Here is a 13069-nt window from a genome sequence, read left to right as displayed (position 1 = left end):
AGACGTGCTCCTCTCGGCAAAGGCGGGAGGCAGGCTCTCCCCTGCCTCTTAAATGGGAGAGGGTTTGGGCGGGGGGGAGGGGGGAGCCGGGAATCGGAGGGCTTGGCTCGGGTGCCCCCTGCTTTCCCCTCTTGTGGAGGCGAGGACAGCTCCCACGCGCCTCCAGGCCATCGGCAAGTTCGTGTTTTGTCTCCTGGGTCCAAAACAAAGTTCTCCTGGTGGGGAGAGGGTTGGCCGAAGGTGAAATGGACAAGTTAGGGTGGCGGTCCTAGGCGGAGGAGGGCAGGGCTGGGAGGCTGGGAAGGCGAATAAGCTGGCGGGGAGGGGGACAAGAGGGGGCTCCTGCTGTTGCGGGTCAGTGCACCGCCACCGAGTGCAAGGCGGAGGCCGGGCTAGTGAGCGTTTCACTGGGAGTGGCGGGGCTGCTTTGGCTGGTGGCTGTTTGCGAGGACGTGGGGCTGAGCGAGGGCGGCGAGTTCGAGAGCAAGGTGGGGATGGGCGCCGGTAACGCGGGCAGCGCGGGCACTGCGGCCGGTGTAGGCTTGATTGGCACCGGGATTGCGGGCAGCGTCTGGCCTGCTGCATGGCACAGCGGCTTCAGTGGCACGCCGTAGGCGCTGTAATCGCCACTAGCCATGGAGATGGGGGTGGCTGAATCGATCATGCCTGCGGAACCGTACACGTGTGGCCAGCCAGTGCCCAGCGAGCTGCTCATGGTAGTCAACTGGTTGGGGAGCGGGTAGGCGGCGGGCACCGGCTGCATGGCGGAGAAGGCCAGACCCCCAGGCATCTTGTACTCGCGAGCGATTATATTCTCGATGGCGAAGGGGTGCTTGAAGCCCGAGGGCTGTGCCACGCCGCCCAGGTTGTAGGCGGCAGCGGGCATTTGTGGCAGGTGCGTGCCGGAGGCCGCAAGCGCGCTGAGGCGCAGCTTGGCCTGCTGCTGCAGATACTGCGCGGCGTCGGCGGGCTTGCTGGGAGCCAGGTGGTCGGACTTGAGCACCTTGAAGCGCTTGCGGCGCCTCAGGAAGCTGCCGTTCTCGAACATGTCCCCGCAGCTGGGGTGCAGTGCCCAGAAGCTGCCCTTGCCCGGCTGGTCTGGCCGCCGCGGGATCTTGATGAAGCAGTCGTTGAAGGAGAGGTTGTGGCGCAGGCTGTTCTGCCAGCGCTGAGTGTTCTCCCGGTAGTAGGGGAAGCGGTCCATGATGAACTTGTATATCTCGCTCAACGGCAGCATCTTCTCTGGAGAACTCTGGATGGCCATGGCGGTCAGCGAGATGTAGGAGTAGGGCGGCTTTTGGTCGCTGTACGTGTTGCGGCCGGGCCGAGGCATCTTCTTGTTTGCCCCCTTCTTGCTCCGGGTCCGCGCGGGCCGGCGGCTGCTTGGATCTGGACAGGGGAGAAGATAATGGGAGGGGGGGGGAGCATGGATGCACAGACAGACACCGCGAGGTCAGCCAGCCAGGCCGAGTACAAACCAGACGTGGTGGGTAGGGGCTGCGGCGCCGGATCAGCCCGCGCCCGCACTCTTTAGCTGGCAACTTTGAGTGCAGAGTGGGGTGCGGCCAGGGGGCGCGGGAGGGGAAGCCGATGAGCTGCGCGAGGGAAGCATAGAAGTAAGCTGGACCTGGAGCGGGGACTGGGGCAGGGATGCAACCAGAGGGCTCACCTTAAAGTTGCTCCAAGTTGTGCGTCCGCATCCGGGATGGCACTGCAGCTCTCGTGTCCCTCCCAGTGCGCAGCCGGGACGCAGTGTCCGGTCTCGGCTGGGCTCCGCAGGTCTCCGAGCTTCGCAGCTCAGCCCTGCAGCGCCAGGAGCCGACCAGTCCGCTGAGCTTCTGGCCGTGAGATCCCCGGGCGGCCAATCTCGGCTGCAGAGTCCCCGTGCAGGCGGCAGCAGGGCGGCCTCGGGGCTCGGGAGGGCGCTGCTGTGGGCTCCGCGGCTCCGCTGAGCTAGGTGGCTGCCTCCATATCCTCCCTCGAACCATCTGATAGTTTTAAGCGGTGACAGGAGCAGAAAAGACCCCTGTAGCGGCGCTTCATTAATGTGCCACTTCTTAGCTATCATATGACAATCGCCTTGGGAGGAGGAGGAAGAGGAGGGGGAGCGGGGGCTGCAGAGGGAGGGGACTGAGCAGAAGGGAGAGCCTGGCCAGCTCTGGTTTCTTTCACACCTATTTACATGGACACCTTGGCCAATAGGAATCACTTCCAGCTCAAGACTGGGCGAGGGGGAAGAGCCTCGGCCGCCGGTGGTGAGCGGGACGCCGGCCAGGGTGCACGGTGTGAAGGTATGAGGAGGTGGCGGCCGCGGAGCAGGGATTCAGGCGACCACTCACGTTCACAGACCGAGCTGCCGCGCAGATGATGTTTGACATGGAAATTGCTTGGCTGGGGTATTCTGTTTCCTCTGCATTGTACCGGGTTTGTATTGTTAGCTAACTTAAGGCACGGCTTTCCCCAGAAGCAGACCTTTCTCCTGCGCTTGGCAATATGGGGCTGGTTGCATGGGTTATTACAATGAAAATACACCCTTCCCCTTAGTTCTCCAAGATGCAGGTCAAAGTTTGATTTGACCTTCCTTGGCTACTGCCATAGCTCTACACACAGTGAGTGTGTAGCTTAAGTGATGGGGTTTTAAAAATACTTACAAAAATATAATCGGACAGCCCCTTGTAAAAATCCATTTTGTAAGTATATTGACCAAGTTAAAAAAAAAAAGTCTCTCTGGGTGAATAGGCAGGGTCTTCACTGTAAAAGTCGTTTAGGAATTTAATTAGGCACTGGATGAAGGCTCTGGGGCTGTTGGGGCAGGCAGTATGTGGACCTGGGGCAGGGCCTGAGTTTGTTTGACACACTTTATCACCAGATGAATGGCAGGGTCTCATGCTTTCCCCAGGTGGCTGGAAACTTCAGGAGTTAGGCATTGCATGGAGGTTTGCATTTTACAGCCGGAACTTCATCCCCTTCTCCATCCCTCCCCCTTCTCCATCTCCCCCCACCCCACCCCTGCAGTTGACAGAACATATTTAGAGCTTAGAGAGCCCAGCAAACGCTGCCTGCCGACCCACTAGAACAGCAGTACCTTCTAGACTCAAAAAGAACAACAGTTTTCCTTTTTGGGAGAAAGGACAGCGCACGGGGGTGTGCCTAGGGTCGTCCTGCCTGGTGCCAGCTGTAGGCTCCCTTTGGTTCAGATCAGTCTCCAGAGATTCAATGAATTATTATTATCATTATTATTATCATCATCATCATCGTGGGCGGCAGTGGCGGCATCATCATATTGCTATGAAATAGTGAGTGGACCCTGCCTGCATGCACTTAGTCAAGGAGTAGACCCTAGGAGTTCCCACTGGTTTCTGCACATTCTCCAACCATTATGGGTTTTTAAAAGAAATTACTTTTACCTCATTGTTAGCCTCTTTTCCCACTCAATACGTACTGCCCACCTTGAATCATCTTCAATCCGGAAATATTAGAGGTTTTTTTTTTTTTTTTTTTGCCCCAGGAGGAGGAGGTGATGGTAGTGATGGTGGTGGGAGAGTTCTGGGTGTGAAGTTTGGAGACTTTTAGTGATATTAGAGCATTATTAGTGGAGCCGTTTGGAGTTAGCATAAAAATCTCTCGGCGCACGTGCGCGCGCGTGCACACACACACACACACACACACCCCTCCGTTAACCACAGTTTCGGAGGTGGTCAATAACTCACCAAAACGTAACTTAAACACGATGAATTTAGGAGATTAAACAATTTCATTAATATTGAAATGGCTCTCGCGTCTGGGCTGCCTCGCTTGAGATGCAAGCACACGTTTTTCAATATTAACAGAAGTGCTTGAAGAAAAGAATAATGTCACCTTCTTAATTCGGAAAAAATAACCAGGAGGAGGAGGTGGGTTCGAGGGGTGGAGGCGGGACACTGACCTGTCTCTGGGGGCACGGCTTGAGAAGGGCAGATAAACCCTCTGCAGATAAACGGGTTGGATTCGGGTGGAACCTCCGCGGAGCTTTGGCCAAAGGCGGCGCCGTCCTTGGCTGAGCGGTGCGCTCTTTAGCTCCTAACGAGGGGTGGCGTTTTGGGCTGTTACTTGGTGCAACCCAGTTCGGCTTGAGGGTCCAGGGATGGGAGGAGCTGGGGAGACCTGGAGCCTAAGGGACCCTGGTGAAGAATAGTAGTGAGGGCTTGTGTTTTCCAGACGGAAAGGCGTTGGTCCACAGCTTTCGGCTTCAGAAGGCAGCTGGCCACGGAGGTCCAGAACTAAGGGAGCTCCTGTGGTGGAGGCAGGAGTGCTCCTGGGAAGGAAAGGTACCACCATCAAAGCCCCTAAGGGTCTTTTAGGATCATCTTAGCAAAAGTGTGCATACTGATCTATAGAAACGTAGATTAAAATATTGAGAGTGGTTGGATTGGGGATATGTAAGAAAAGGAGTGAAAGATCTCCGTTCCCCCAGTGAGGGCCAGGAGGATTCTTTTCTGCAGGGTGTGTGCGCAAGCTTGTTGAGGGTGGGGGATGGGGAGGGAGAGAAATGTTTTCTTGTTTTAACAATTGCCATTTTGTTGCCTTGCAAAGCGCCTTTGTATGGCTGTCGAAATCATTGCTTGGAGTAAACAGAAGATTAACTAAATTCTAAGAAGTGGAAGCGTTTGGTTTAAAAAAAAATAAGTTGAAATAAATCTTTGCCCGTCTCCCCAGGGAAAGTTGTCACCAAGTCTGAGACGCATGAGGATATAAGTAGGTATTCGTGTCCTAGGAATCTTCAAAGTTTGGCTCGGGTGAGGATGGGAGGTGAGGCATATTGCCCATGCTCAGGATTAATTAAGGAAACCAAACCCAATAGCACAAGTTTGCCTTGGGTGGGGTGAGGAGCTGTGAGATGCACATTTAAAACAGATATATTACTACAGAATTCTATTTCAGATCCTACTGAAGAGCCTGAGGGAAGGGGGAGGGGATTTGCATGCCATTTACAGCGTTTTAAGACCGGTATAATGAAGAAGAGGAGGGAAGGAGCACTTTCCAGAAATCTTGAAAAGTGCATCAGAGTCTATTGTACAGAACCCAAAGCAAACAGAGGCTCTGGGGAGGGGGCACATCCGACTTCGAGGCTTAGGGAGTTGTTGGGAAAACTGTATAAAATACACATAAGTCAATTATACCCATGTGCAAACCAAATGGAAATCTCTTTCATGCCATAGCCATTCATCGCCTCCGCAGAGCCCACCACCGACCACCTTTCTGCTTGGAGAGTTCGCAATAGCCTCTTTTCCCACAAGCTGGACCACACACGGCTACAGATTTCGTAATAATTTATGCTAATTTCCCTCCATAAATCCACAATTCGCTTCAGTGGCACCCGGGCTGCTGAGGGAGTAAAAAGGAGACAGAGGGGTGACAAATACAATATTGATTTTGATTCCTTCTGTTGTCAAGCAGGTGTATGTGTGCGTGAACGGTGGGGCTGGGGTTAGGGGGCGGGGGCTCTAGGAGAGGAAAACCGTCCGGAGCCGGGCCAGCCCCTTCGTCCACACTCCAGAAAGTAACGCGCCCTGGTTTGTTAATATTTACCAAACACCGAGGGAGGTGGAGGGAAAGTACCCGGCAGCTTCCGAAGGTTTCCTAGGCGCCAAAAACAATACCCGCTTTCCCGAGTTGGAAAGCGAACTCGGGGCAGCCTGGAGCGTTTGGGGGCTGTGTCTTAGTTTGCCCCTTCTCTTCTTTCTCTCTCCCTCAGAGTCCTTCCCTCCTTTGAGGAACTCTTTGAGTTCCCACCCCACCTACCCTCGTCTCTCTCTCTTCTTTCTTACTTCACCCGCGTCCCTCACTTCTCTTCGCTTTTTATTTTTTTCCTCCTTTCCCTCTACTTTTTCCATCTTCTCTACCAAATGGCAGTGAAATGTGCAGGTGGGGGAAGGTCTTCGGGCGTGCGCAGCATCGAGTTTAGATTTTAGGGCCTCCTCTGGCCGGCCCCACCTTTCCAGGCCGCCTCCGCATTTGCCCAAGTTGTCGGCGCGCTCTGGGAAACCGCGCTAACTCACCGCGCCGCTTTGTCCCATCAGTCATTCTTCACCAGATCTGCACTTTGGTGGCGTGAAACGACTTAGCTTTCCTTTCAAAAGGATTTTGTTCCCGGGGTATTCAGCACTAAAACAAACTCCCTCAGCCTGTCAGCAGTCAATTTTTAAAAATTGTCGTTCTAACTGTCCTGGAGGCTGTTTGTCCTCAGAATCTGAGCGCTTACGCCGCCAGCACCTTCGCCTGGCATAGCCTAGCTCTAGTGTTCTAGATCTGGGGACAAGAGGGAATCCACTCAGTGAGTTGAGTTGGCTGGGGCCACCGGATACGGGCTTGCGGGTTCTTGGGCTGTGGAGATCTGCACCCAGATGGGAGCTGCGTCAGGGGAAACCTTTCGGCCATGACTTTCCCAGGACCGCCCCGGGAGTTTGAGCCCACACTGCCAGGCCACTTCGACCGAATCTGATGGGAAATCAAACTGCCCAAGGAGGAGAGGTGGGGGAGGGGACATAGTGTGCCCTGTCATGCCAACCGTCAGTGAAAGGACTCTGTGCCCTCTCCCTCCTCATTAGCCGGCGCCTTCACCCCCACCCCACCCTCTCGTGCAAGGCAGCCGGAGGAGTGCACCTATTTTTCCAGATAGTAGGAAGGAATGTCAGCCAGGGAACTTTGGAGCCATGTATTTCACTGGTTGGTGACGGGGCTACCTGAGCTTTGGACCTGAAGTCATAACAAGAAGGTTGAAAATAAACTTTTGACGAGGAGTACATTGCCTAAAATCAGTTCTTCCCTCCCGTCCAGTCTTGCCTGGGTTCTAAGAAAGTCAAGAGTCTCCACCTCCTGCCCACTCTTTACTCCCATCCCTGTTGGGAGGCTTAAATTCAGAGATGTCCCATCCTTATTCCCTCAGTAGGGCCTTTGGCTATGACCTGTGGCACCTGGAATTAAAATCTGTTTTCCTTGGAGTTGGGAGAAAGGGAGTGGCAACACCACATACATTTTTAAAGTATTTCCCAAGCAGCAGCTGCAATTTGAATAGTATAGAAGGCTCAGTTTTCCTTCCACCTCAAGCACAAAACAGTTGCTGGCATTAGGTGCCAGTCCTCCTTGACCTCCATCCCCAAGAAGTGCCAACCCCCACCCAGAGTGAGCAGGCAATTTCAAGGCTTGTGAAAACAACTCTTGCTCTGCTGGTCATTATGCCCTGTCTTTGGAATCAGTTTGCTAAATACCATTTGGTCTTTGCTTGCTCTGAGATTTTAAGTCTTTAAAGCCAGAGTTTCTAAATCCAGTCCCTCCTTTGCACAAATAATTGCATAGCTTTAAATTGGGCATTACCAAACCTATAAATGTATTTGTTTAAAAAGTTATTTGCAAAAGGTTGGTGGAAGGATTTTTGTTGTTACTGCTAAACCCTGTCCATAAGTTTTGCTCTGTACTGTGTGAAATAGAAGAAGCAATTCAAATCTATTATTATTATTGGAGGAAATATTGCTAAAGCCACCTTGGTATTGAAGGGATTAACTTGCTTTTCTCCCAGCCCCTAACTCTGGGGTTAAGACAGCAGTAGATCAACTGTATAATGTGTGCACTGTTCGCTCATTTGTACAAGCAGAACAAAGGTTGGACTAAGCCAAATTGCATTGCACTTGTGAACCGAGTCCTGATGTGAAGTATCTTTTACAGCGGGGGGAATGAGAACAATTTCGTGTATGTCTAAAAGGGAATAACAAAGCCACTTTCTCGAGCATCTCAAAGTGAAGTAGCGAGGCGTGACATTCCCAGGGTGAGGAGGGACAAAAGCAGGGTCAGGGGGATGAAAAAGAGAATCAAACAGCCACTTTCACATGTCTGCCCTCAACTGCTGCACCTCTCCATAATAGGAAACAAATGTTGTAAAAGGGGGGATTGCTCCCATTCATTCAAAATAGCAAATGATAGCTAAACAACATTGTCAAAACTGAATCAACTTCTGTGCAGTACCACCCAGAAAAAGGTATTGTGTTTTGTTTAATAGCAGGGTGGAGCAAAGGGTCTTTTTTTTTTAAGGGGGAAGGGGGAGAAAAATCAGCCTATACTTTTCATATTAATTTTCTTTGTCAGGAATTACTTGTTTGCTCAGATTTTGGGGGGAAATTCAGTATTTCTAGCTAGGCACTCACTCGTAAAATGTTATTTTTGGGAGAGGAATTTTGGGAAAGCAGAAACATAAAGGCGAGGTTTAGCTTTGTAAACTGTTTTAAAGCTTCCAGTAAGTAGGAAAACTTTATCCTCCTTTGCGTGCGTTATCCAGAAAAAAATAAGATTTTGACTGCAGTAGCATATGGAGGTAAGCCCTGTATAGCAGACTAAATACACTTTGCTTATGAATTTGAATAAAATCGAATCTGGGAGGAACTGCAAAATATCTGAAATGGAGAATATTTTGCATATATAATATTTGTTGGTGCATTTTCCTGTGTTAATTTGTTTTGAAACCAGATAACCTGTAGGTCTCCAGCCTTAAAACCCCGCGCTTCTGCTTTGTTTGTTCAGGCTGAGGAGGAGGAGAGCTTAACCCTGTGGACGTGTGCAGTATGTGTTTTCTTAATGGCAGAAGCAGATTTCGCTGAAGACTACAGCAGCCTTTAGATATAATAATTCACTGTGTTCCTGGGAAGGTTAAAACTTTGATTTCTCTGTCTCTCTCTCTCTACCCTCTTTCCCCCTTCTCTGTTCTCTCTCTCTCCTTCTGTCTCTCTCCCTCTGTCTCTCTGTTTGGGCTTTTTGTTTTTTGTCTCCAAGCGTCCCCCGCTGAGCTGCCACCCACAAAGCGGGTTTGAGAAAAAAAGGAAGAAAAGAAAGAAAGCGGCTGATCCTTACTGGCCTCCCCCAGCTAGGAATGGCTAGGAGGAGGGGCTTGCCTCGATGCAGACGCTCGCCGCCCTCGGGGTGGCGTGGTCTTTCAGCTCAGGCGGGTCTCACCTGGGACAAGAGCTTCGCTTCGCGGGGTCGGGCTGGGGGTGCAGACCTCCAGCCGCACGCCCTCTTCCTCAGCACGGCCCCTGCTTCGGGCGCTCAATTTGCTCACTGTTGGTGGGTAGCTGTGTACTGCAAGATGTAGGGGAAACCAGATTGCCCCGAGGGCTTACGCACGCCCCAGACAAATCTACCATCCTCTGTATTCCTCTTTTTCGTTCTCTCCTTCCCTCTTTACTCTCCCTCTCTATCCTCATCTCTTCTTTCAAAGACTCTGGCTTTAATTACCGCAGCAGTACGGACACTAGATTTTAGGTCCGAAAACTAACTGCCTTCTCAGCAATGCAGTGTCCACGATCGGCAGTGCATTTCCTATGTACCCAGCCGGCTCACTCGAAAGAAGAAAGAAAGGGAGGGAGGAAGGAAACCGAAAACTCAAACATCCCCACCCCCACACCCCATCAGCCACACACCTTAGCTGCATAGTGGCAGGCCGTGGTGAGTGGGTGGCTCCGGAGTGTGGGATAATCATTAATTCGGCCGTTCATAGATAGCGTTGGTGCGGTTCTTAGACACTAGTACTTGAAATTGTAGTTGGCGTTATTCACTCACTACCTGCGTACCCAACAGCAGCGATCCTAGTAAGGAACCTTCACTTCCTTCTCTTTATTTTATTTAGTATTTTTATTAGGAAAGAACTTTGGAAATATGTATTTTTATGGACATATTTATGCATGTAAAATAAATATTAAATCGGCACTGCAGTTTTTCCCTGAAGTTCTTTCCCCTCTCCATTTTTTGGGAAAATCCAGAACCACGGAGCGTTTAATAATTCCCAAAAGGCTGATCCAGCAGGTGATTTTCTTTGGAGCGATAACCATTTGTTTATGGTGACCACGGCGATTTGATTGGTGGAGCTGATAGCTTCCCTTAACCGAGGTAGGCTGCCTTCCTTAGAGCGCCAGCTATAAAGAAAACCCTTCACCTCTCACTTCACACCCCTTCCCCAAAGCAGTTTGAATCCATAGTCTTTAACTGGCTCTTGAGGATACCCAGAGTTTGGGGAGGCTGCTGATCTCTCTGTTCTGCTGATCTCTCTGCTGATCTCTGTACGTCTGTTCATCTTTTTACTTAACAACAACAAAAACTACACACAAACAGGGTAAAATATGTGGACCATGCACAGTGAGCCAGATCCTTCCCTTTTCCCACATCACACGTCTTTTGCCCCTTTTCAAAGGACAGAGGGAGCTGGCGCCCCAGATCTTCGGTAATTATTAGCTACTTAGGTTTTCGCGTCCGGATCCCCGCGACCTGTTGATGACTCCCAATCACGGAGCGCCGAGCTCAGCTTCGAAGTTGGTTATGTAAACTGCTTGTGTATTTCACATTATCATCCCGCTGACTGGAGGCAATGTAGATTTTCTAAAGATCTAATGAATAAACAACCAGCAACTGCTGGCGGTGTAATTTACATTGTTAATGCCTACATGTGTATAATAAATATGCATTTGTATGTCTTCAAATAAACTCTTTTTAGTTTCTAACCTGTGGTGATTTTTTCGCCCTAAAAGAAGGAGGGTGGGGGCAGAGGAGGGTGAATCTCATTTTTCCAAGGAATGAGAGTTTATTTCACTTGCGTGGCTCTGGTGAAAACGGTTCTGCCATCAAGCCCAGATGTGGAGTCCGCAGCCTGGCTCTGCTGCCCCTCCTACCCGCCGAGGAAAGCTCGGCTGGGATAAGCCCCCCGCAATGGATTCGCGAAGAACGGGAGGATGCACCGGGAAACGGAGGACGCACCCAGGGACTTAGCGGCGCGGTCTTCGGGACCGCGGCGCCTCACGTAGAAGTGGGATCCAGGAGAGAGGACAGCAACCACAGGATCCGGTTGTTCTCCCCTGAGCTATCGCCCTTCCCCAAGTTACAAGTGCTAACGACTTCTCCAAGATCGCAATTTGGGTTGGGAGAGTTGGGGCTGCTGCGGCTCCGACAACCTCTGGGAAAAGTTTCCCGGGGAATTTCCCGACCGGCGACGTTTCCCCATGCGCCTCTGTAAACAGCATTTCGGACCAGCCTGGGGGACCGCAGGGAGGAAAGAGAGGACGCTGGCTCGGAGTCGGGGTCCTAGACTCTGCCCCAAGAGCCACTTCCTCCGGTAGGGCAACCTTGCGGAGGGCAGCAGGAACACGGATGCTCCAGGGAGCCAAGGCCTCCCGAGCCGCAGGGTTTGGACCCAGCGTAGCCACTGTTTTCAGAAGCTGAACGTCCTCCCTGCGCGTCCCGCGCCGCTTATTTCAGGCTGGGCGCCGACGTTTGATATCTCTCCCCTCCAACCAGGTGCCACTTTCTTAGCGCGCTCGAAGGCAAATGTCTCATCTTTTCCCGTCCTGGATCTGGAATACATTATTTTAATTAAGTCTATGGCGATTTACTTTCCTCTGAGATCTATTCCACGGTGCAATTAGGAACGTATTGGTGCTAGCTCATATGAATATTCAGGAGCGTGTCAATTAATTAGCAGACAGAGGAATCTCATTATGGTGCTCAAAACCCTTTTAGTGTTAAGCAGAATTAAGGGGGTATTTGGCAATGCGCTGGATTAGTGAATATTTTACTGTGCACTCATTTAACTTCATTATCATAGCACTTACACTACTCTCTGATTTTATTAATTAAATTGCTCATTAATTTGTCCAAAAAGGATAAAAGTTTTAATGTGCCACCCAATAACTTGGAAAGTAAACTTTCGCCCTGCTTGGTCTTCGCTCCCGGCCAGAAGAGGACAGATGGCGGCTTGCAAAGCCGGAGATGGAGGCGCGGTTCCTCCCTTCCTCCACCCCTCAGCTTTGGGAAGCGCAGGCGCTCTGGCTCTGCGAACTCGGGGAGCAGCAGGATGTCTGAGAGGAAGGGGCGCGCAGCAGGATGTCTGAGAGGAAGGGGCGCGACCGCAGAGCAGCCTCCCAGGACCCGCCTGGAAATCAGAATTCTTCCTTCAGGGCGGGGGCGGGGGGGTGGGGGAAGGCCTCTCGCTGTTTCGCGGGAGTGCGACAGACTGGGCGCGGAGAGATTTGACCAGGGATACCGCAGTGCCCTGAAAGTGGCGGTCAGCGCGCCTAGGAGTCTCCACCTCCAGGCCCTGAGGCTCTTTGTTAACCAAAGGCATAAGCAAAATGCTCCTGATGGGGTCAGCAACCGCAACATTCCAAGGACTTGTTGAGTGCAGCACCCATGCCCCAGGACACTTGAGGCTGTGCCTGAGCACCCTGCCCTCGACTGGGGCCACCCCTCAGGCATCATCCAGGTTGGTGTCCACGTACCGCTCGCTCACACCTACCTGCTCCTCCCCCACCCTACCCCCAAAGGTTAGAAAGACAAATATTAAAATTACTTGCACAAAGGGAACTGCTAAAGAGATCCCAAATTAATATGCATGTAAAATTAATTAGTTGCATTTCGTGACATCAAAATAAGTACCTGGGAAACAGAACACCTTCTGGGCATTGGGAACATATGCTAGAATTAGAGTTAATTGACTAATTACATAAATTAGGCATTAATTTTGCAACACATCAAGTATAAAAGATATCTCAATTAATTGTGCATAAATTATCAGGTGAAACCGTGCGGCAGTCCGGCTAGGATCACGGTTCTCCCACCCCTCTGCTCTTTTAGGGCCCAAAAGCTAGGCGGCGTGGTGGGCACCCAGGTCGCGACAGGCTGGCGCGCGCGAGGAACGCTGAGATCTGCACTGGGAGTCGCCGCTGCTCAAAGTGATGACCCGGGGCAGTTGTTAATGCGAAGGAAACTCCCCTGCTCATTAGAATCAATTACGTGCAGTTAGATTGATCAGCTTTTGTAGGAGGGAGCAAAGCCGACCCCTTTACTAACAACCGCTGCCCCGCTTCCCGTCCACTTAAGTTGGTTCTGTAGCGATCTGGGACTCTCTCTGAGCAGGTCCCCAAGTCCTGTTCTCGGTTTCCCTAGCTGACGAGGTTGATTTTTCTGGATTTGACGTAGGCTCTGGGCCATTTTCGATTGACCTGGACCGTGGCCTGGCATCCTGGGCTCTTGGTTTCTCTTGGTCTACATCCTTGCG

General features: G+C 51.5%; 1 protein-coding gene across 1 annotated transcript; it reads right to left on the bottom strand.

The window, feature by feature from the left end:
- Nucleotides 1–355: 355 nt before the first annotated feature.
- Nucleotides 356–1333, bottom strand: FOXB1 (forkhead box B1; the record flags this gene model as incomplete). Its single annotated transcript, XM_080808053.1, has 1 exon — nucleotides 356–1333. The coding sequence occupies one exon, from the start codon at nucleotides 1331–1333 to the stop codon at nucleotides 356–358; it is 978 nt and encodes a 325-aa protein (XP_080664179.1).
- Nucleotides 1334–13069: the final 11736 nt, after the last annotated feature.

This window comes from Martes martes (genome assembly GCF_963455335.1).
Source record: "Martes martes genome assembly, chromosome: 7".
In the NCBI taxonomy this organism is placed as follows: domain Eukaryota; kingdom Metazoa; phylum Chordata; class Mammalia; order Carnivora; family Mustelidae; genus Martes; species Martes martes.
Note: the sequence above shows the minus strand (reverse complement) of the source record. Positions and strands in the feature narration are given on the sequence as shown.